The 23,690-nt window shown below is 31.9% G+C and overlaps 3 protein-coding genes across 4 annotated transcripts; all 3 read right to left on the bottom strand.

The window, feature by feature from the left end:
* Window positions 1-392: 392 nt before the first annotated feature.
* LOC145732657 (nose resistant to fluoxetine protein 6-like) lies at window positions 393-12,540 on the bottom strand. Its single transcript, XM_081985068.1, has 13 exons — window positions 12,297-12,540; window positions 11,997-12,241; window positions 4,235-4,452; window positions 3,391-3,485; window positions 2,763-2,956; window positions 2,059-2,222; window positions 1,835-2,003; window positions 1,583-1,776; window positions 1,374-1,531; window positions 1,155-1,322; window positions 962-1,104; window positions 796-907; window positions 393-741 (listed from the first exon to the last, which is right to left on the bottom strand). Exons 1-13 carry the CDS (start codon window positions 12,499-12,501, stop codon window positions 680-682), a joined length of 2,127 nt encoding a protein of 708 aa, XP_081841194.1. The 5' UTR covers window positions 12,502-12,540; the 3' UTR covers window positions 393-679.
* Window positions 12,541-13,232: 692 nt separating this feature from the next.
* LOC145732777 (uncharacterized) lies at window positions 13,233-15,844 on the bottom strand. 2 transcript variants are annotated; one of them, XM_081985270.1, is made up of 9 exons: window positions 15,716-15,844; window positions 15,630-15,657; window positions 15,440-15,574; window positions 14,828-15,383; window positions 14,603-14,773; window positions 14,438-14,551; window positions 13,809-14,009; window positions 13,525-13,753; window positions 13,233-13,475 (listed from the first exon to the last, which is right to left on the bottom strand). In XM_081985270.1, exons 4-9 carry the CDS (start codon window positions 14,960-14,962, stop codon window positions 13,264-13,266), a joined length of 1,062 nt encoding a protein of 353 aa, XP_081841396.1. In that variant the 5' UTR covers window positions 14,963-15,383; window positions 15,440-15,574; window positions 15,630-15,657; window positions 15,716-15,844; the 3' UTR covers window positions 13,233-13,263. The 2 variants fall into 2 exon arrangements, with proteins under 2 accessions (XP_081841396.1, XP_081841397.1); XM_081985271.1 differs by having other exon boundaries at window positions 14,609-14,773.
* Window positions 15,845-18,925: 3,081 nt separating this feature from the next.
* On the bottom strand, window positions 18,926-23,161 carry LOC145732590 (polycomb group protein Pc-like). The gene is made up of 7 exons (XM_081984941.1): window positions 22,870-23,161; window positions 22,587-22,794; window positions 21,931-22,068; window positions 21,662-21,876; window positions 21,453-21,611; window positions 21,280-21,396; window positions 18,926-19,601 (listed from the first exon to the last, which is right to left on the bottom strand). The coding sequence occupies exons 1-7, from the start codon at window positions 22,930-22,932 to the stop codon at window positions 19,356-19,358; spliced, it is 1,146 nt and encodes a 381-aa protein (XP_081841067.1). The 5' UTR covers window positions 22,933-23,161; the 3' UTR covers window positions 18,926-19,355.
* Between the last annotated feature and the right edge of the window lie 529 nt (window positions 23,162-23,690).

Raw genomic sequence — 23,690 nt, 5'->3', positions numbered from 1 at the left:
GTCTGGTGGCTGAATAAAACAATATAATGCTTGTACGCAATAATAATGGCATCAGTATAGGTACAGAGTGTGACAGCAGAAGTGATTCTCCTATTATCAGCCTCTTCAATATTACTGATAATTTTACTTTTATTTAAATAATAGGATAGGCATGTTATTACGGTTTGATATATCACTCTGTAAATAGTTTTGTTCCTCTGAAATTTTCCACTTACGACTACCAAAGTACCTATACTCTTTTAAAATGTTTAATTCAAGTATCAACTTGAATTAAGTGGTCAGTTTCTCCAAAAGTCAAAAGTACTTAAGAACTGTCTATGTATTTTCACAATCATTATCAACTTCTTCGGATTGTTTATTTACAAGTGGTATCAGTAAAACTGCAAAACATAAACTTTTATAACTGATACTATTTATATTACTAAAAACAATTAGTAAGCACTGTAGGGGTTCACGGAAATCCATAAAACAGTAATACTGACGATAATTAATTTTGACAGATATTATGTTCACTTAATTTTCTTATCGAATTAATAAAAGTGCAGGTTGCGTCAGCATTTAATAAAATTGACGAATAACGCTTTCTTCCACACAGTTTCATGGATAAACAAATATAAGTAAATATTACTAAAAAAATAATTTAATTAACAGCTACATTACTGAATTTTTCCTTAAAATTTTACTGCATTTCAACAGAAGATCCATTTTCAACTTTCTGCACCTTAGTATCTGAAGCAGGTACTGTAACAACAAAATAAACCATAAAAAAAGAACCAAAACTATACCATACCATACCTTTTCTTTTCAACAGCACTCTCTCCATAGCGATTATAGGAGATTCATACAACATAGTAAGAACAAATGCTAGAATATAGGCTAGAAGAATATCAGAAGCAGTTTCGTATGCCTGCAAATCAATTCTACAGCAACAAATACATATTATCATGCAAACAAAACTTACCACATTAAATACACTAGCGTATATTGGTCCTCTAATACTTCCTGCAGTATACAGTTGTATAATACCATGCGAAATATACACGCAATATGTAAGCCTTGATAAAATCACTAAAGGTTTCCATCGTAAAATTGGATCCACCCAAGCTAGAATTTTTTTTTTCAGTTTTCTGCAGTTTTAGTTTCAATAAACTTACGTCCATATCCTGATGATATAGCAATAACCATCCAGGCTACACAGATACTCCAAGCAAAATGATATAGTGACGCATATAAAGCGGTAAATAACGGAGGAACGTCAAATAAATAGAACAAATATCCGGTGTATAAGGAGGTCACCATTATGGGAGCACAAAGTATCCAAACTGTAAAACTCTGTTTTAATGCTTATTACCAGGAAATTCTAGATTTCTCACCAATTTTGACAACTTTTCTGGAAATTTTCGTATTGTTTTCGTTCATATAAAACTTTATGTACCCTACTAAAATACCTACAAAGTAGGAAGTGGCTCTCATGTGGCCTGGAATGTACATTTCTTTAAAAGAATTATGGGACACTGGGTCTTTCAAAATTCTACAAATTGAAATTTGGTTTACCGATGTTGTCAATATTTTTCAGACTTACTTGATGTAGATCATAAACATTGCATCCAAATTGTTGATATACACAATAACAAATACAATCACTATAGATGATATTATTAAGGTAACTACTACAAAAACTCCTAATTTAGGCTTTTTCCATAATATCCAAGCCAGAATTGGAGTGAATAGGAAAAAGTTCATGTCGCAGGCCACGTACCATGATTGAAACATACACTAGAATCAGTTTGTTTATAAATTAGTGCAAATTCTAAGTCCAGTAACAGTATGTTACAATTTTATCTGTATTAACGTAATTGTTAATATAAAGCAAATTGGCCCACCAACTTGCCAAACATCTTTCTTGCTCCAAACCAACTTTTTGTTGCCAAAACGGTCCTGTTCCAAGTTTGACTAGCAATGTACAGTAAAATGCTAAAATTACGGCGTAGGTTGGTGAAATCCTAAAATCCAACTACTTTATATTTTAAAATTGATGATAATTTCAATTCAAATTACCTCACAATACGATGCAAATAAAGGAGACCTAGATTTACTCCTTTTTTGCTCTTTTTGAGTTGCATTAAAATAAGATACGTTCCAAGGAATCCGGACAGTGTAAAGAATGTTTCAACTAGTATAGGCCCATTTAGAAGCAAAGTAGTTTCAATTTTTGTAAATAACTAGAATACAAAAATTAATCAAGTAGTTTTTGTAAAAGAAATAATGTATCTGTGATGATATATCTAAAATGTTTTTTAACAAACTTTTGATACAATTATAGAGTATTTTATATAGAAAAGACATTTATCTACACCGAGTGAAATTATCTCACCAAGTTTTACGATTGAATCAATTCAATGGAAATACATGATAGATCACTTCTTGCTATGTGAAAAGCAGTGATATATGTGACAAATGTATCTTATTTTGTGTATAACACAGACAACTTTGAATGGTTATCACTATTACAGTTTCAGCAATATTCATTCATGTTCACTAAATCTACAATGCCTCTATCAGAGATTATAATCATTATTAAATCAGCAATTGCAAACAGAATGTATGAGAATGACTGTTCTAGTGAATATTTTTTTCTTCAAACTGGAAGAAAAGGTATTGTGGTCCTGATTCAGACCATTTTGTTAGATTTGACTAAGGCTTCTGACAGAGCTTGAGATGCTGCAACATTATAACATAAAATTTTAACGAATAATCCATACCTTTTCCACATATTTTGGATTGACCATCGGTGATCCAAATTCAAACATAATTCTATGCAATAATATGATCAACACCATAGAATACACCCTCATTCCTGCTAAGCAATCCAGTCCATCCAAGTTTTTCCCTTCGGATGTGAACTTTTTGAAATTGGTCGGAAAAGAGAAACAAATCATTAACTGATGCATTTTGCCTGAAAATTATGATGATCAGAAGTTTTTGTGCAAGTTTTGTCATAATTTATTAGATGTGCAATTATTGTATAAGCACGTGATACAATATGGAATGTTATTATAGGTGTGTAAGTGATAAGGTTTACTTTTAGAAATCATCCAAGTTTTGAAAACATTAATTGAAGTCCCAATTTTGGGGAATACATAAATCAAAAAATTAATTGAGGACTGTGTCTAAACAAAGCAGAACATAAAACATAAGAAAAAGGTTTTCTCATTGTCTTCTTGTTGGAAGCACTTGAGCTTTGCTCAAACACTCCATTCACTGAATATAAGCATAAACACATTTATTAAAAATAATTTCCACAAAAATTTACATTTATTTTCAGTAATATTTATTAATAGTTACTGAATTGCAAATCTATCATTGATATATCAGATATAGAGTCATTACCTCTCACTCGAAGATGTCTGTATGGATCCCGTTTTACCAAAACATCATAGACACTCGAGACTAAAACTATGGTAATCGAAAGCACGAGAAAGGATCTAAAATAAAAATAAATCATTATTTTGATATGCCATATTATTATTTGTAGGTATTTTAAGTGGAGTTTTCCGGTAGATCGATTGTTCTAAAATGGAATCCGTTTACAAAATCAGTTTCAAGCAGAGTAAACAAGAAAATTGACCCCAAGTTAATTCCGGGATTTTCTTATATCCTGTTTTCGATTTGATCGATTCTCATATCGATATAGGTACTCAAAGAAGCTTAATTCTCATTGGACAAGCATAAAGTATGTATTATCACAAAATCTCAAGTGTACTCTTATTGAACTAACAATGAACTGTCCAATGATACTGCTAGAAACAAAAGATTAAGTCAATTGGCAACTTAAGTGTATCAATTATAGCAACATAGTGAATTTGATATACAGGGTATATTAGAAGTATCTAGAGAAGGATTCAATGTTTTTTCGGTCAAGGGAGTGGACTTAAAATACTGCAACACATAATATGGGACCCCTCACGTGACTTTTTTTCCACCCTGTATAGTACAGTGGCGGTGCATTTAAGTCAGAGTTTTCTCATCAACACAAAAGTCAATAAAATAAGCTCAATGATAGTCCAAATCGCATCAAAATTTGTAGTTTGAAAATGTTTTAAAAATCATCCAAAACAATCACTGTCCCAGTTTAGTTGAGACAGTAGACTTCGTATCCTCGTTTTTTATGGCCATTAATTCCTCATCATCATAAAAAAAGCTCGTTGAATAATATACAGCACACATTACTCACATAAACACAATATCTCCAACAGTAAACTTAATAGGAACTGTAGTTTGGCAGGTTCTTTGGTTAACATCAACGGTCAACTGAAAATCACTGTCATTATTCAGTATCCGTATATTTTTTTCCAATTCTGATCTTAAGTCTTCATAAGAACACGAAGATGGTAGGCAAAACGAAAAATACAGCTCATTTCTGGATCCTTTGGTTTTGTCTTCAGCATATACCTGAAAATTTTGACACGTTTTTATTTAGTAGATGATTAAATTGAACAACGGGAATTACAGAGTGTCCAATTAGCTCGTCTGTGAAGTACCGGAACAATGTGCACATTAAACACTCTGTAAGTATTTTAATGAAGGTCATGAATACACCTAATAAGCCTAATAATGATTAGGATTGTTGTAAATTATTATTAAATTACCCACGAAAGTAACTCGTGTAGTAATATTTCGTTGATGAGCGCTTCTGTTAATCATTATTGAAAGACCAATAATTTTGAACATCTCATGCAGAATGATGTAAAAAAAGGTGTATTGTCACAATATACCCATGAATGTAGATAATTAATATAATTTACTTCAGTACAAAGTGAATTAAAGCATTAGATAACTAATTATGAATATACTAATGAAGGACGGACATGGACTATAAAAAAATGATTGAGCCAACCACTACTTGCAGGTTTTTTAATTGAAATCCGCGTTTATGCGGCAATTACTTTAATTGGTATTGTTATGTTTGTGGCTGATGGTGTGGAGAAAATTTATCAAATTAAATAAAAAATAATTTGTCTCGAAGAACAAAGAAAATTATTAAAAGTACATCAAAATTTAGAGAAACATTTGTTGGTTTACATCTTGCCTTTTAATCGTCTTTGAGAACTTTCAATGAAAAATATTATTAATAAAGGGTTACAAGCTTAGTACTTTTCTACTATAAAAATATGCATTTAAACTCTTGATGATTGTCTCTGGATTATTATTTATCTGACAGTTATTTGATCGATGTGCATGATTGGCCACATTGTTTTAGTTTTACTGTCGAATTTATATCTGCTCTTCAACATACTATTAGCTTTTTAAGTACGTCATAATATTTTCATTCATTTATTTTTACGTGTACTCTGATTTATAACTTATCTGCCAAACCATGATTACTTATTTTTATATTAATTTAAACAACTGCTTTATAAAAATTAGTTATGTTTATACAAAACAATTATTTCATTGTCAAAATGACCTACACAGACTCTTTTTGCAGTGGTTTTAAATTAATATTTAAGTAATTTGAAACAATTAAAGTTTTTGTCTTTTTCTACTTTTGTACAATGTTTTTATACATATAACTTTATTTTTGTAAATAAGAAACAAATGTTAAAGAAATACAAAGTTGGTGAATTTTGATCATCTTGTATATTTTCTGATGAATTGATAGACCGTTTTCGAATTATTGACATTTAAAGGTTGCGATTTTATTGTGTTTTAAAATCACAGTTTATTACCAAGATTTAGCAGCTTTGCCAAACTGACATTTTTTTAGTTAACAATGAACGACAATTCATACAGTTATTACAGTTCTTGCAGTGTTGCTAATTAACATGTTCTCCAATTTAGTACTAAACTTTTGTAGTGTTGCCAAATTGACAATTTTTCTAATTTATTACCAAATTTTTGTAACATTGACTTGTTCCAATTTATTCACACTTTTTTGTCTGTCATTTCTTGAAACTACGTGAAATATCCTTTACAATGAAGTGCAAGTCAATATTTTGACAGGAAATTGAAAATGGCGGCATGGGACGCCATTTTGTCTGTCATTTCTAGAAACTGGGTGAAATTTTCTTTAAAATGAGGTGCATGTCAATATTTTGACAGAAAATTCAAAATGTGATGATTTACCTCTAATCTACTTGTTACTAATATTAATAATAAATGAACATAAATTAACATAATATAATTTTCTTATCTTAATACGAAAAAATGATTTGTTTACGCACTAGTGCGGGAATGTTATCATTACGCAAGTAGAAAATTTTTTTTCTCAAATTATCAGAAAATTTACAGTTTAAATTACAATTTTTTTTTTTATTTGGGAGAATTTTCATAACTTTTGTATTAATACACACATTACACTGTTTTGCAAACTGAAAGGTATAAACAATGTTTCACATAACTTAATGAGAATTTATTATAATTTGTAACTATTAATATTACTTATTTACTACTAAGCTATAATTTGCAAGGTATTTTTAAACACAACAGTCAAGAAAGTAAGCTTTTGTTAAAAACCCCCCTATAAAAAGTTATAATATTTAAATTACATTTCAATTGTTAATATCTTACACCACAACATATTATGGTAACGAAGTGATTAATGGTTAAACCGCAAAAGATTTATAAAACACTTAAATTAATGCTGTAAAACACCTTCGAAGGTCGGGTTAATAACTTTATAAAAATACTGGTAAATAAATACGTTTTTTTTTAAAGAAATAAACCTAATCAATCAAAATTAGGGCATATGTTGATTTATTTAGAAACCATAGTCCCAATAATTGGTTAATAATTCGCGTATTGACATTGAAAACCAAATTCAATAAAAATCTACCCAAAAGCGAACTTTTTTTGAAAAAAGTTAATTATTTTCAAGTAGTAACAATTAGAAGAACGGAATCAATAATTTTGCTTGAGCTGCTTAATTGAAGCCGTTTTAATTGTTAACTATACATATAAATATCTATTTATAAATATATATCTGTTTGTTGACTTTTTTTGTAAAAAATTAAGTCAATGTCATTGTAATTAAACCGGGTGACATGATATACATACATTCACTAGATTAAGTAAAATTTGGTGTTAGCTAGACATGGAAAACAACCTTATTAAAACTGTAAAAAAATAACATTAATAATAATTGTGTACAATTACAGGGTTATTCACTAGAAAAAAAATTTGTATAATTTTACGTGGGTTTTCTAAGCTGCTATCAATAGTTCAGTCACGCGTAGTATTTTTTAAATGTAACACTCTGTATATTATTATATACAGTGTGGAACAGCCAAATGGAATAAATTCGATAACGAATAAATGAGAGCGTGTTGGGAAAAACGCTTGGACATGTCGATTTGTATTTTTAGATGCGCATTCAGAAAAAATAAATAAAATTATATAGGGTGTGTCATGTGACAGTGGCCGATACCAACTTTCTTATTTTAAATACAACCCCCTGTATATTATAATTTTTTTGGATTATTCAGAAAATTCTAGACATAATTCATGTACAATGTCCCATACCTATCTTCAACTGTTTCGGAAATATTAAGTGTTTTCAGATGTATTACAACAATTAACATTAAAAAAAGAAAATTATTTTATTTCACAAATAATGTAAAAAAACAAAAAAACATTAATTTCAATGTAAGAGATGTTCAAAATGTTCTTGAAAATAAGTATTCAGTGTAATGTAGCGAATTTGTAAAATAAAATAATTTTCTTTTTTTAATGTTAATTGTTGTAATACATCTGAAAACACTTAATATTTCCGAAACAGTTGAAGATAGGTATGGGACATTGTACATGAATTATGTCTAGAATTTTCTGAAGAATCCAAAAAACTAATAATATACAGGGGGTTGTATTTAAAATAAGAAAGTTGGTATCGGCCACTGTTACATGACACACCCTATATAATTTTTATTTTTTTTAATAAATACGCATCTAAAAATACAAATCGACGTGTCCAAGCGTTTTTCCCAACACGCTCTCATTTATTCGTTATCGAATTTATTCCATTTGACTGTTCCACACTGTATATATATATATACAATCTTTATTCTCCAAAAGAAAAGGCTATCGGCCCTAGTGGCCTTTCTGCCCATAGTAATAACATCATTTAGAGATTAATAATATACACTATTTATAAGCTATCTATATGTATGTACAATTTCAATAATACAGTACTTATATCTAGAGTTAATGTATGTCTTGGTAGTGTTCTGTCAAAGTTGTGTTTGGCGTCAGGTATCGTGAGGTTCGGGTCTGTCGGGTGAGGCATAACTTATTAATTATTGTCCAGTTGTCTTTTTTGTTTTTCCATTTTGTTTGTATTTTTTGATGTCGGTCCGTTATTTTAATTAAGTTAGTCCGTTCATACAGCAGATCATTAGATGGGTTGAAAAGAGGATTTTCTGGGTGCCGAATTTTTGTAATTAGTCTCAAGGTGATTTGTTCTGTCGTTTGAATGTATTTTTTGGTTTTGTCGTTTGCGTTTGCTAGTATTATGTTACCATAGTCCAGTAAAGGTCTGCAGATGGACTTATAAATTTTTGTAGCTGTATGTGTACTAATTCCGGCTTGTTTGTAAGTAAGTCCTCTGAAGTATTTTGCTCTTTTAGTAATGTTAACCCTAATATTTCGTAAGTGTTTAGTAAATTTCATTTTTGAGTCCAATGTCATACCTAAGTACTTAACGAAGTAACTAGGTCTAGTCGTGTATCCGTCAGCCGTAATTGTAGGTGAGTTTGGTCCTATTTTGTGGTTTGGCAAAAGAAGTTGGTTTTTTGTGGGATTAGGAGTCAGTCTCCACTTGTAGAACCATTCCATAGTTTTGTTTGTAAGTAATTGTAGTTTACTTGTCGCGTTTTTAGTCGTCTTGTCATGTACAATCAAAGCAGTATCGTCAGCGTATTGTAGCAAGTATTGTCCAGAGTTGTCAAACGTAAGTTCGTGTTTTTGATTGTGATTGTAAATGTCATGACAGTAAATATTATACAATAGAGGAGACAGCGGCGAGCCCTGAGGAAGGCCCTGTTCAGGGGAGAAGGGAAAGGACAAAGTGTCGTTGATGCGGATTTCTAAAAGGTTGTCATTGAGAAGGTTTCTAATGGTATATAGTAGGTATTGCGGTGTTCCGAGTTCGTAAAGTCTAAAAAGCATACCCTTGTGCCAAATGCTATCAAAAGCCTTATTTATGTCCATCAGTAAAGTAGCTGTTCGTCTGTCATTTAGGTGAGTAGTTTGTATATTGTGTATATTATTATATTTTTAAAAAGTCCTCTTTTTCAGGTTTAAAAAACATTATACAGGGTTTTACACACGTTATACTTTCAATTATTATTTTTTTTCAAATGAAAAACTTAATTACTCACTTTTACACTTCTTATTTTTATTTTAACATTTATTAGAAATTTAATTTAACGAGCACTTTGAGACCAAATCAACATACTTTAATGTTTCCAAGTAAGAGAGGTTATCATTTTGAAAACTTCAGTTTTTTTAAGTTTTATTTTTTCTATAACGTTAAGGGTAAGTTATGGATTAACCTGCGTTTTTTAAAAAAATTTATCAAAAACTAAACTTTTAAATTTGACTCCCTCTAGCGGCCAAACGGGGCAACTTAACAGTGCGCGCTCAACGACACGTGACAGCTCCATTCATTAGCTACCTACGATCATATGATATGTCTACGGAATGTTTCAAATAATGAAATAATTTTTGGAAAAATGCACCGACATTTTCTTCAAATGAAGGGTTTTCTTGGCCTACTATACTGACCGCCGCCATAGTGGATTTAGACATGTAAAAGGACCATTTTTACTAATTTTGGCATGGAGAACATATGGATCTGGTGTCAGTTTTGCTGTAACTGCCGCCATTTTGTCATTGACTTTAAAATTATTATTATATAAGTTATTATAACTATTTAACCGATTCGAATATTTTTGGTCTAGTTTGAAAGAGCATTTTAATGTCTTTCAAAAGACATAGTTTTTTGTACCGTTTAGTTTTACAAAAAATACACTAGAGAGGATGCACATTTTTGTGTTTTTTTTTTAATTAAAAGGAACGACCCGTTTTATTTTGCAGAAGCAAAAAGAACTTGAGGTTATGTCAATTTTTTTATGTTACTAACTTAACACTGTATTTCTTTGACTTGTCTCAGAAGAATAACTGTACCAATTATTCAAGACTGAAAATAATATGAAACTCGAATTTGGAAAATTGTATGAAAATTCCTTCTTTCTGAGAAAAAAAAAACTTTGAAAATTCGAATTGAACCCCGGAAAAACACTAGTCAACTGTGCCAAAAACCAAGTCTAATTAATCATTTTCCGTGTTTTAAACCTACTCATAATACTGTAAAATAAAATGTTTAAACAACTTTACAACCCCAATATTTGATTTTCTCATAATAATTTTTTTACCCGAAAATTTAGTTATTTATGGCCATTTTATGACTATATTAACATACAAAAAAAATCACGGTCGGCCTGACTTCACATTCTTGACCAACTGTTGAAAATTTTTACAATACCCATTTACATATTCGGTCATAACACTGAGAATAGTAGACATAATTTGCTTATATAACCAGAAAATTGTGCAAATTTCCATATTAAAAGAGCATTTTTAATTTCAATGGTTTGAGTAATTTGAAACTTAATGACTTGTAAATTTTCTTGCTGTAGTAATTGCGTTTCAAGATTTATAGCAAAAAAGGATTAATTACAGCTACTGATTTACACCTAACAGTTATTTAGTAGTGAGTTATTTAAAGACAAAATTGGGTCAAAAATACTTAAAGTCAATCTTTCTTATCTAATTTCAATCGGCTTAAGGTCAATTGAAATTTGCTTGAAAGATATCATTTTCCTGTCATGCCGGTCATTAATTTTACTAAAATAATTTTTGGTCAATATTGTAAAAATAAAATCCCTTTTGAAATGATTTTATATTTATTGTTTTAGAGATTTGGGTTTATCAATAATAAAATAATTGAAGTAAAACTTTTCTGACAAGGTGATTCTTGTACCAAATAAGTTCCAATCTTATAACTTTTTTATGAACAAGTAGACTTTTTCTAAAAAAAAATACTATTTTCAGCTTTTTGCCACTTTTTTTATTATCTTATGTTTAACTGATGACAAATAAATAATATGTTTTTGACATGAGAAAAATGACGCAAATCTAAATATACTATTGTTTAAACAAATTGTAGTTTACTAGTAATTTACTGACAAAATAATTGTCAAAATACCTGTCATATATCTCAAAAACACGTCCGAAAACTGTTAAACCGTAATTTTTGCAAAATTCTAGGCAAATTTTGACAGTTTTGACATTAGTCACATATTTAGCTATTGACAGTTTTGACACCAGTCACTTAACCACTGTCAAAATATCTGTCCCTTTTCTAAACCCTGATTTTGGCAACTTTTAAGCACAGTTTGATAGTCAGGACAAAATTGCTCACTTAGAGTGAAAAAGTGAGTTTTAAGAACATTTTTGGAATCCTCATTAAATTTCCCATCTAATACCTTGAAAAAACACTAAAAAAATTAGTACAGTCAGGAAGAAAAACAGTGTCAAAATATAAACTGCCAGAAACACAGTTTGAAAGGACAGTCGGGGACAAAATCCTTTGTAAAACCCACTTGCAGTGAGATAATGACTATTTTATGTACATTTTTGGAATTGTCATTAAATTTCCTATCCAATACCTTAAAAAAACACTACAAAATTTGGTACAGTCAGGGAGAAAAGCAGTGTCAAAGTTTGAACTGCCAGAAATGTACCAGTAATTTACTGTTAATTTACGGGTCAAATTTTCCTGGTAAAGTAAAAGATTTACTTTATACTTTATTGTAAATTGTGGACATTTTATTAAATAATATAGTTTTTCTGAATTTGCGTAAACATTCTAATCTTTTAAGCTATAATATAAACCAACCAAAAGACAACTAAATAGATTAGAGACTTTTTAAGCTTACCGCCAATTTCTCCCACATAGACTCATTGTAATACTGATCGTACTCGTTTTTTTCATAGAAACTGCTCCTATGAACTTTATTGGTATCTTTAGGTGGTACTATAGTAAACTGAGCCATACAGTACTGCCCGATAAACATGTCATTGTCGTAAGGTACTTTAATTTCCACGCACTCGTCAAAGTTACCCAAATCATGCGAGGACCCATAAAGTATACCACTAGGCATTTTTCCAGTTGCGTCAAACACTAAAGGTACGATTTATTTATTAATAAAACAAATTTGATTGATGATTCAACTTACTTTCAGTAGCCCAAATTTTATAATTAATCAGCTCTTTAGCGTAAAACAAACTGTGATTTTTGCACCGAATATTATCAGAATTTATTGTAGGGATGTACATTTGCAGCAACTTTAAATCGTGTAGTACTGCAGGGAATCCCGGAAAAATCCCTTGCGACACGATCAACACCGGGAAAAGTGTTAAAAAAGTAAGTAAACCGCGCATTGTTGTTGAAGTGAACTGACAAGACAAAATGCAGGATAAATTATTACTCGATTCTTATATTTGAATTCGAAAGTGTTTACAGAATCAAAGGTTAACTGTAAAGGCTCAAGACTTAATAAGTTGGATCTATTATTTGACTTAACACCATTAAGCTTTTACCTGTAATTCTAGTAATTTAGTTTGTTTATTTAACGAATTAGTTTATTTTAACAAATTATTTTAACATTGACAAATTTTTTTCCGAATTGTACACAATGAATCATTATTTTCTGCAGATAATTGCTGCGTACTCAATATCCACAAAATTGGGATACTCGTTGGGATATGACTTATCAGTCTTAATGGTATTTCAGAAAAGAATAAATCTTGTTTTGTTTAGTCAATTATATTGCTTTGTCTTGCAGGACAGGATTCTCTATAAAGTCCTATTTTGTTCTTTTCTTGCATTTGCAAGACTCTTGCATTTTCTTCCTGTCACATTAACTTTTTAATCGTTTTTAATCGCCAGAACATTAAACTATTGATAAAATTAAAAAAAAAAACTTTTATTTCATCGATTTCATCTTTATTGCATCGAATTTGTAACACACTGTATATTACTACTGCTTGTGAAACTCTCTGTAGTAACAGAAAATGAAGACAATTAATAAAACTAACATGTTGTTAAGACTATTCAGTAGTCATTCATTAGTACAAACTACAAAATACAAAAAAATTAAATGAGACAACCATATTTTGCAGTTATTTTATTTTAAACGTATTTTAAGCTTCAGGAACACTTGCGTTATTTAAATTATCTTTTTCAGATTGGTTTTCTGTGTTGTCCACATTATTTTCCCCAACAATTTCAGTTTGTGGGGAAGCATCTAAGTGTTGCCTCTTCCTCACTTCTTTAGGCAGCTCAGTGACACAATCAAAAGGTTTTTCGAAAATGTCGTAGGGAACAAAATCGTGAGGTACCGGCCACACCTTATCTATTTTCAGAATGTTATTCAGGAATAGTTTGAGCTAATTGGGTGTTACCTTTGTAGACATCAAGCATGGGAACTACTCCATAGAGTTTAAAGTAATATTCCAGTGACAATGTCAAATTTGAGCTGACGATAAAGTCTAAAAGCTCGTATTCGGGAAGAAACAGTCGATACTCACAACGTTGAGTAGTTTCGGTGTTAATGGTATTATCCACAGACTCAGGCTTTGAACTTTGACTGACTGTTATGTTTAACTGGTAATCAGTGGTCGAAACTTCTATCTGAAACATGTAGTACCATTAAGCAAATCAAACATTAGGTTGAGCATATCGTTACATCCGAACGTTCGGTTTCTTGTTCAGTGTCCTTTTTTTGATCTTCTGAAGAATTATCCACATAGGCTTTTACTAGAGCGTACACTTTCTTGATACAATTGAATACCCATCGGCCTGCTGTGGGAACATCAGCATTAACGTCCAAAGTTTCCAAAAGTTTCGATGGTACTTCAGTATATGCAGCCCAGTTTTCAATTAATCTCTAAATTTATATTATTACATAGATATAAACTGCTCGTCAAAAAGAATGGGACATCAACATTTTTGTGATGAACATTCTTGTGAAATGATCTTTTTGAAAGTTGCGGAGAGAAGTAAGTTTTTATCAGCAAAATTTCAATTTACCCACTTTAGGTGAACTTATACAAAACAAAAATATTTTTCTATTTTTTATGGATAATAACTTTCTTTCTAAAACCCTAAATGCAATCTTACTTAATACATTAATACATCTATGTTCCATAAATCAGTCAGTTTTTGAAATTTGTAGAAATGTTTATTCAATTAGCTGCAATTCATTCCAGAATATTGACCGGTCAAAAACAAGGCGTGTTGACGCCCTTAACGTATGTTGTATGTCCACAACATCCAGAATGGTTCCTAACTGTCCTTTAAATGTCAGACACTTACCTGATTTATATTAGACACGTGTGTCAACAATTTCATAATTTTCAAAAATTCGTAGTGACCAGAATTTTCGTCTAGCACCAAACTTAGGTGTTTGTTGATATTGTCTTCATCACCCTGTAAATATATTTTTTTAAATTTACCTTGCTTATTATACACAGTTCCCACCTCGACCACGTGAATAAAAAACCTATTGTAATACAAAAGAAACCCGCTAAGTTTTTCGATGCAGTAAGCTTCATTGCACTTCTTGATTGTTCCATAAAATACATCCTTTGCCTGTTCGTACGACTCGAATTTATGCTCTCCAACGTATATTATGCGATGAAGAAAAGTTACCTTTGAAGATAATTTCGCGTTAGTTTGATTACCTGTTTTTAGTTTTAGACTCACCCTGTCAAAGGCTTTCAGGTTATTCTGTAGGGTTTGATATAAGGATTGCCTTTGCGGTTCAGCAGCATCAGCTAAATTTTCCAGTCGAAGACGAGATCTCTTTTTTGGATAAGTTACCTGTCCCTGATGCTTCATTTTATTGAAATGCACTTCAAATTTGATTAGTATTCATCCTAAGTTGCTAGGACACGATAAACAGAATGTTACATCAATACTTCAGGTATTTTTTAAGAAAATCAATAATTAAAAAATAAGCTTGCATAAAAAAAATAGTTTATTATTAATCAACCTCTAACTATTGCAATTTTATAATAATTATGGTATCATTAGGCAGGTGAAACAACATTATACAAGCTGAAATCGTATAAATAAACCACAAAAACATAACGATGACCACAAAAATATTATTATTGACAATACCCTGTTACTAATCAGCTTGTTAACGGATACCCATAACTAATAGCAGCAAAATACATCAGAAAACTCACTGGTCATGTTTCAGTTTTGTTTTCTGTCTTGTTTAAGTCTAGAACGGGCTGTATGAATGTGGATGATCCTAAGTAAAGTTAAACCTTAAATTATTATTTCATACAAAATTTTGGGACAGCTCACCATTTAAAAAACTTTTAGCAAAGTTTTCTGCCCTCTCTGCAGCCTGTTTACTCCATTCTTCAGCCCGTTTTCTCCATTCTAACGCACGTTGCTGTAATTGGTCTATGGTGCTCGATATCGATATATTAGGTAGTTCTTAAAAATTAAAACGTTTTTTTTTTTAAATCAATTTCATTTGGATTTTACTTACGCTGTCCATATGCAGCGGTAATGATAGCCTGAAAACGTCAATTTAATTCAGAAACTTTCATATTGTTGAAACTACAAAATTCTCACCAAGATAATAACAATCACGAAGAAATACTTGTAACAGCTCATGTTTTGGAACTACTCTCGCGCGTTTTAACGATAAACCTTTTATATAACCTCAGTACAATGACAAAAGTTCCAAATTAAACGTGTTAGGGGTGGGTAAGCTCTGACAAATTCGAAATAATGCATGTATCCGGAATCATTAAATCAAAATCTCTTAATTGGCGTATAATGACCGGATGCATTTAAACAATAAAGGTGACAATTTTTTTTCTGGTTGATGTGTAATTGAAACCTTCACCACATACATATCTTAGTTACTTACTTATTCAACCAATATTATGCAGAATCACCGACTTTGCCCTATAAAGTAGAAAATTAGGATTTTACACTTGTTTTTTTGTAGATTTTTTACGGTTTTTTCTAAGTGGAAAATGTTGAGTTCTGGGAATTATTAGCGTGAATATTCTTATTAGTTGCCAGTCAAGCGTCCAGGTCAAATCGATGCAAAGTCGATTAATTGCAATAACAACATTGTTAATAGTGATTCTTATGCAAAAAGCATATGCATGTTAAAGTTTGTTTCTTACTTGAAATTAATTATTTATTTAGATAGGAGTTTGACATCATTGACGAAGAACTGAGGTACTTATCCTACTGATTATTTGTGATATTAATGAATAAACTAGTTTTCAAGAAAATAAAAAAAGAAAATCAAACACACATCTAAAGAAACTTCAAGCTGTGATAGTCATGGCGCTTAGAAACGTGGACATCCAGAAAGACTTGAAGTACACCACCGCAATGGAAAGGATCAAGTAGAGCGCAATGAAGGTATTCCAGAGAGCAACTAAATACCAGCAAAAACTAGGTACGACGGGAAGCAGTCGAGGAGCTAAGAGACCCCCCACAAACGTCCCCGATACCAGCTGTTAGACAATGGGTCACCCATACTAATCGCTATTTCTCTGTTTCAGATGGAGGACAACACACCAGCCAACCACCATAGAGACACTCCCCCCGGATGACAAGAACTTATTCTCAAAATCTGGACCTCTCCACAGTTAACCTGGTGCTAACTGGACTCCTAGCTTTTTCTCCGTTTTGCCTAGGCAATAGAAGAAAAGCCATCTCCCACTCACAACATAGTGAGCCAAAAATGACCAAAGACGTTAAAATACAGCTAAAAGACGTTATTTAAGTCAATCGATAGTTTCGTCAACGTAACGTCTAATGGTAACATTCTATAACGTCGCCTATGGGCCCCTATGACTATAAGATTTTCAGTAAAAATTGCTTTAAGAAGAAACGTACTAATACGTCTTATAACGTTGTATAGCCCTGTGAAATGTTACATGACCTCACAGGATGTTACATAATAGAGGGTAGACCCAAACTTTCCCTAAACTTTGAGATGTAAAAACAGCCGGGCAAAAGCCTTACTGTTTGGACATCCTAAAGTTTGTCAAGACCACCAATTGGATGAGCTGACGAAGAAGTGGAGGACTGTACCGTCAGCGGGGGCATCCTTCTCCCAGGACAGAGGCGCCGCTGCAACTTGGGAACTTCACGAAAGAGAAAATTTCTAAACTTGTGGTGACGTCCTTTTCCCAAAGCCAATAATATTGGCGCGTTTTGTTAAGGAGTGTATTATGACAGGCTAGTTAATGTGAAAAATTGTAGGGTTCGAAAATTACAAATATCATTGACACAGATGAGGCCTCCTTCAAATTTTTAAAAACTATAGTAATGTCAGTGTTTCTACAACATTTTGCAAACTTCACACTGATTATGCAGGAGTATATAACAGATCTGTACATTTTGTTATGGCTTTGGATTTTTCCTTGCATTATAAGTTGAAGTCTGGCGTATTTTGTCCCACGTGTGATATGTCCAAGATATTGTAGCTTTCTGGTTTTAATAGTTTCTATGATTTCCATTTGTTTGTTTATCCTCCTCATTACCTCGTTGTTTGTAACATGTTCTGTCCAGGGTATCTTCAAAATTCTTCTATACGTCCACCTCTCGAATGATTCAAGTTTTCTGATAGTTGCCGCATTCAGGGTCCAGGCTTCCATTCCGTAAAGTAAGGTTGAGAAGACATAGCACTTCAATAGTCTGACTCTTAGGTTTAACTTCAGATCTCTTGTGCAGAGTACTCTTTTTAATTTGTTAAAATTTGCTCGTGCTATTTCTATTCTTGCTCTAATCTCTCTAGAGTAGTCATTTGTGGAGTCAATTAGTGTACCCAGGTATTTGTATTTATCTACTTGTTCGATCTTAGTGCCGTTAATTGTCAGCTGCTCGTTATATCTCTGTGTTTTTGATATTCTCATAAATTTTGTTTTCTTAGCATTCATTGTTAGTCCATATTCTTGACCACACTCGGCTATTCTGTTCATTAGTCTCTGAAGATCGTCGATATTTTCCGCTATAATTATGGTGTCATCTGCATATCTAATGTTGTTTACCGGTATTCCGTTTATTTTTATTCCTGCTGTCTCTTCCTCCAGTGCCTTTTCAGGATCTCTTCGGAGTACGCGTTGAAGAGTAGCGGTGATAGTATGCATCCCTGTCTTACGCCTCGCTTAATTTCGATTTCTTCTGACATGTGTCCGTTAATGCGTACCTTTGCTCGTTGTTCATAATATAGATTTGATATAATTCTTAGGTCATTGTAGTCTATTTGTTTTGCTTTGAGGACTTCCATTAGTTGTTTGTGGCGGACTCTATCAAACGCTTTGTTGTAGTCTATGAAACAAATGTACATATCCTGATTCACATCCAGACATCTCTGAATCAGTACATTGAGTGCGAAAAGGGCCTCTCGCGTGCCCAGACCTTTCCGAAAGCCAAATTGTGTTTCCCCTATATCCATGTCCAGTTTTTGATATATGCGATTATGGATGATTTTTAAGAATAATTTTAGTGTATGAGACATCAGACTAATGGTGCGGTGGTCGCTGCATTCCCTAGCATTCACTTTTTTGGGCAGGCAAATAAAGGTCGACACTAACCATTCTTTAGGAATAACACCTGACTTGTATATTTGATTAAACAGTTTCACCAAGATGTCTATGTATTCTGTCTCTATAATTTTCAGTAGCTCAATAGGAAGTTCGTCAGGGCCTGGGCTTTTTCCTTCTTTTGCTGTTTTTAAGGCATATACTATTTCTTCTTTTGTGATATCCGGGGATTTCTGATTTTACAGGAGTTTAAATAAAATTCACACCATTCTTTTATAGTGTATAATAAAAACATGAAAAAATAGTACGCAATCGTATTCTAACATGACCTAGATTACAACCGTATTGACGGTTTAATAATTATACTAATGACAATATTATGATAACAGTACAAAAATAGTCAAATAGTTTTACACTTATTAAAAACCATATTACTGAAGTCTTTGACAATTAAATAATACCTGTTAAAATGATCTCAAAAATAGATTATAAAATACAATACGCAACAAAAAGGCACTACTATCAAGAGAGTTCGTCAAACCAATAAAATTTACCCTTTCACCGATACTTGTATAAATTTAAAAAATACAATAAGCAAAAACACAATGGAAAATTTGTATAAATTGTAGACTTGTCCTTAATAAAATTCAATAAATAAATAAATAATCATAATCACAATTAGCATAAACTGGAAAGCGTCAAACGACTGGATTATCCGAAGTGTCAGATTTTAGTTCGCGCTCTTTAAAGAAACCTTTTTCGGTTTTACATTCTCTTATGGTGACGCTTTTCGAGTTAACGCTCACGTCCGTTATAAAAACCTGATTGGCTACCGGATTTCGAGCCAACCAATACTCCGAACTCAAACTCGTGTATTCTGCGTAGTCATTGTCTTCTTTTAGGCTGCCTCGGTGTGGTGGATATTCTTTCTTTTCCACTTTGATCTAAGTGATACAAAGATAAACATTTTTATTTGTATTTCAAATAATTTTTTAAAATTTGTCTCAAATGCCTCATTGGGGTAAAGCTCACATTTCCGGCAATCATTTATTTATCTGGTTACAAACCCTACAGAAACACATCCAATTATAGGGTAGGTTGGTTGAACACAATGATAGCAAATACACAATTAGCAACAAAGTCTACAGCATTTCTTAAGCCTTCGAAATCTACAGGGTGATTCACAACCTTATGGACACAGAGCAGGGGCATGTAGACGACCTCAAAACAAGTCCAGTTACCGTTTTTTAATAATTTATTTTGTTTTGCTCTTATGAAAAACCGCTACGAGTTGAAAAGTAAAATTCGACGGAACTAGGTAAGTTTAAATGCTTTTTAACCTCGTGCATAAAAACGCAAGGTTGCCATTTAAAAAATTAAAGTTAGGTATCATAACTTTTTTTGGAGCACCCTGTATATGTCTAGTTTCGTTCATAAAACGCGCAAAAAAAGTTATAGTTGACCTATTTCAGCGATTTTCGAAAAAAAAAATTGTAATTACTTAAGGAGCATTTGGAATGTTTTTGGACTGTTTAAAGAGCATATTGAAGGTTCTGGAATGCTTTAGAGGCATTTGGAAACTCTTACACGGTTCTAGGAATTTTTGGAAGCTTCTAGACTAGTTGAAGATTATTTGGAAAGCTTTATACTGCTTGGGAAGCATTTTAGAGTTTCTCCAATGTTTTAAAACCTTTTTAGACTAATTTAGGATCATTTGGACAGTTTGAGGCGCCTTGAAGATTCTGGACTGCCTTTAAGGCATTTGAAACCTTGTAGACAGTTTTAGAAATTTTTGGAAACTGCTCTAGAAGCATACTGAAGCTTTTAGACTGTCTTGAAATTTTTTGAGAGCTTTTAAATAAATTTAAAAGCATTTGGAGGCTTTTAGAGTGTTCTAAAACGTTGTGCAAGGTATTTTAGAGCTACTATAGTGTTTTGGAATGCTTTAACATTTTTTTAGACTACTTCAGGAGCATTTGGAAATGTTTTGGTCAGTTTAAACTTGTAAATTGATACTTATACATTTTGCAGCATGTTTTTGTCATTTAGAATCCTTCAATATAGCAAAAGTCATTATTACCACTTAGGGACCAATGGCCTACAGTGCTACATTACAGAACCAATAAGATTACGTCAAAACTCCTGCGTTTTTTTGGCAAAGCAGTTATTAGTTTAGTTTTTTTAAAAACTTGAAAACTTGTTAAAAATTAGTTAAACCATACAAAAATAGCAGTAAATAAGCACAAAAAGAAGAAAAAAAACAAAAAAAACATGAACAAAACCTATCAAATGATGTGTTTATGCATAAATTGTTCACATTAGATGTCAAAGGTTGGTTGTTTTTATTATTTCCCTAGAATCTTCCAATCTTTTCCTTAGAATCCCTATCTAATACCCTACTCCCCATATTAGTCAGAACCAAGCCTAATATGGGATCATTGGAATTTAAAACTCTATTATGTTGTGTACAATTATAAAAACCTTGAAAGTTTAATAGCAGCTTAAATTGTTGATTTTTACTGTTATTGACATAATACTGATTTAAATGTCTAATATTAAAATCTCCCAAAAAATGTAATTATAATATTATGTCTGTTCACTTCAAACTACTGAAAAACCTACCTCACTTTTTTCGGGACGTTTCTCAGTCTCAGCAGGTGAAGCTGCTTCTTTTGTGGAACAATGTGGCAACGCTGCGTCCGTTATCGCCTGTTTGTTATCCAGCAACTGTGTTTTTTCCTTTTTAACATAAATATGTATGTAGTTTGAATTTTGCCAAAAAAAAAATAACATACCTGATTTGAAATAGGAGCTGTAGCAGTCAAAATAGTAGGGCTGGCTGTAGATGGAATAGCAGCAGTAGTAGTCCCATCTTCTTCACCCTTCAACACCTGTTTTGTTGGAGATTTAACTGGCTGAGTTGGACTCTGATGCTTTACTGACACTTTCAAAGCCTGCAAAACTGTCTATTATAGATTCTACAAGTTTAATAATTTAAACATACTTTTGCAGGTAGAACATTCTCATTATTCAAGTTACTAGTTGTGATAGTAACTCCAATTTTGCCGCTTTCTTTCGATAAGACCTCCGCTTTTCTTTTAGCCCCCAGTTCAAGACGGGGCAGCAAAGGAACGTCATCGTCCTCTGAACTGGATTTTGAGGAAGGCCGCTCTTTAATTTCAGGTTCTTCAATTAGCACAATAGATTCGTTTTTAGGAACTAAAACCAAAATTTATCCGTCGCATGTTAGCAACTTAGATTGTATTGTATTACCATCTAAGTATTCTTTTTCTTTCAGTAAACTTGTACTGTCTTTTTCAAGCAAGTTTTTTTCATCAAGTTTTTTGCTGGGAAGTTTTTCTTTGTTATCTGGTAGAAGTTCTGGACATCCTTCATCTTGACTTTCTTCACCTTTAAAATAGAAAATAATACTCAAAAAAAAAGTGAAGGAGCTTAAATTCAGTTGTGACATTCTGTATGTTTGCAGCTTTAGGTAGAACTATAAGCTAAAACAGTAAATTCGACAAAACAATCATAGTTATTGTGACTTATTGATCAGACAGCCTAAACAAGCATTTTCCAAATATATTTTATTTCAAACACATAGAAGAGAGTTAAAGCCCTGCGATATAAACCCTGGTAGACTCAGTAGATTAATCCTCTACACATACTTAGACAAAGCAATTATTTAAAAAACACTGGTTACTATAAAATCACTACAAACTATTCATTATATTAATCATATTTATTATTCTTAACTCATTATTAGCTTGTAGTTGCATTTGGTGTATAGGTATTATCATAGAGAATAAATTGCCAACATAATACATCCAAAACCCAAAATATACAATTTCTACCATAATTCTTTTAATAAAAAACTGCTACATCAAGAGTATTGTTGAAATATCTATCTAATACTCTTTCTTTACCTTCATCTTCAGTTTCTACAGAGGTTTCAACTTCTTTTGGCACTTCTTTCTTTTCCTTCTTCTTGGGTCCCCGTTTAGACCCCCCTTCACTCCTTTGCGACTGTTCAAACTGTTCTATAAGCCGTCTATCTAATATATTTTCTTCTGGTTCCCAGGTGTTGTGCCTTTGGCTCCATCCTTTCCATTTTACATAATATTCAACTTTACCCTACAAATCAGATGGCAGTGATGCATGTTTTGAGGAAATTATTGTTTGTAATCTGTGGATACTAAGATATCTTACCTTTCTCACTCTTTTTCTGATTATCCGTTCGGCTGCATAGACCCTGTCTCCTAAACATTCCATAATTGAAGGGCTTTATGCAACTGGAAACTAAACAATCCAGTAATCCCGGTAAACAATAAAATAACGCACTATGTTGAAAAAGTATTTCAAATAGCGGAAAAACAATTTCTAGTATTTCCACAAACGAAATACAAAAATACGTTAGAATCATTCATAAATTAAGAAATTTGTGAGAATTTTTCCCATTTCCTTTCTTTGGTCTCCATATTTGTTTTGGTTGAATTGAATCGTTGAATTTATTGACAGATGACAGTTGATGACACAAGTCACCAAGCTGTTTTTGTCAGGAGAATTTTTAATATGTTCCGTTGTTGGGTTTAGCTCAACGATATTTTGATTAGCCGCATTGGTTAGAATAACAAATCGATTAGTAATCAATTAGTAATCGATTTTTGATAAATCACGTTACACTTGAATTTAAATTTTAGTATCATACTTTGGTTTGCAGCTTTGCGGAATGGCAAATAAAATAATTAATTATTAAAGTCAAATTGAAATAACACTAACAATAACAATAACATGACGTCGGATTAGTATTTTTAATTGGTAATCGATTTATTTTGGTTAGTGCATTTAAATTCTAATGGAATTATGTCTGCACTCCGCACTACTCTGTAGTATCTGCTCAAGCTCATCATAAGATCAAATCGACTAGCACATAAAAAATAGGATTTAAAATTCATTCCTACTAGGAAATGTCACATGAGACCAACATCAGTCCTATCTCAGTATTTCATATAAAAAAACTTTTGAAATTT

The sequence above is a fragment of the Ips typographus genome, linkage group LG8 (assembly GCF_016097725.1).
Source record: "Ips typographus isolate SLU linkage group LG8, UJ_Ityp_2.0, whole genome shotgun sequence".
In the NCBI taxonomy this organism is placed as follows: domain Eukaryota; kingdom Metazoa; phylum Arthropoda; class Insecta; order Coleoptera; family Curculionidae; genus Ips; species Ips typographus.
This window is presented reverse-complemented; position numbering and strand designations above follow the sequence as displayed.

What these genes read in the sequence shown, in the direction of transcription:
- LOC145732657 (XM_081985068.1), bottom strand. Translation starts at nt 12,501, where the DNA reads ATGCGCGGTTTACTTACTTTTTTAACACTTTTCCCGGTGTTGATCGTG. An exon ending in ACGTTAATACAGATAAAATT is followed by an intron (nt 1,777 to 1,834) that starts GTAACATACTGT and finishes AACTGATTCTAG; the next exon opens with TGTATGTTTCAATCATGGTA. An exon ending in TATATCATCAGGATATGGAC is followed by an intron (nt 1,105 to 1,154) that starts GTAAGTTTATTG and finishes AAAAAATTCTAG; the next exon opens with CTTGGGTGGATCCAATTTTA.
- LOC145732590 (XM_081984941.1), bottom strand. Translation starts at nt 22,932, where the DNA reads ATGGAATGTTTAGGAGACAGGGTCTATGCAGCCGAACGGATAATCAGA. An exon ending in TGTAGAAACTGAAGATGAAG is followed by an intron (nt 22,069 to 22,586) that starts GTAAAGAAAGAG and finishes TCTATTTTAAAG; the next exon opens with GTGAAGAAAGTCAAGATGAA. An exon ending in CAGCTCCTATTTCAAATCAG is followed by an intron (nt 21,397 to 21,452) that starts GTATGTTATTTT and finishes TATGTTAAAAAG; the next exon opens with GAAAAAACACAGTTGCTGGA.
- LOC145732777 (XM_081985270.1), bottom strand. Translation starts at nt 14,962, where the DNA reads ATGAAGCATCAGGGACAGGTAACTTATCCAAAAAAGAGATCTCGTCTT. An exon ending in TTTTTATTCACGTGGTCGAG is followed by an intron (nt 14,552 to 14,602) that starts GTGGGAACTGTG and finishes ATATATTTACAG; the next exon opens with GGTGATGAAGACAATATCAA. An exon ending in AAGAAACCGAACGTTCGGAT is followed by an intron (nt 13,754 to 13,808) that starts GTAACGATATGC and finishes TACATGTTTCAG; the next exon opens with ATAGAAGTTTCGACCACTGA.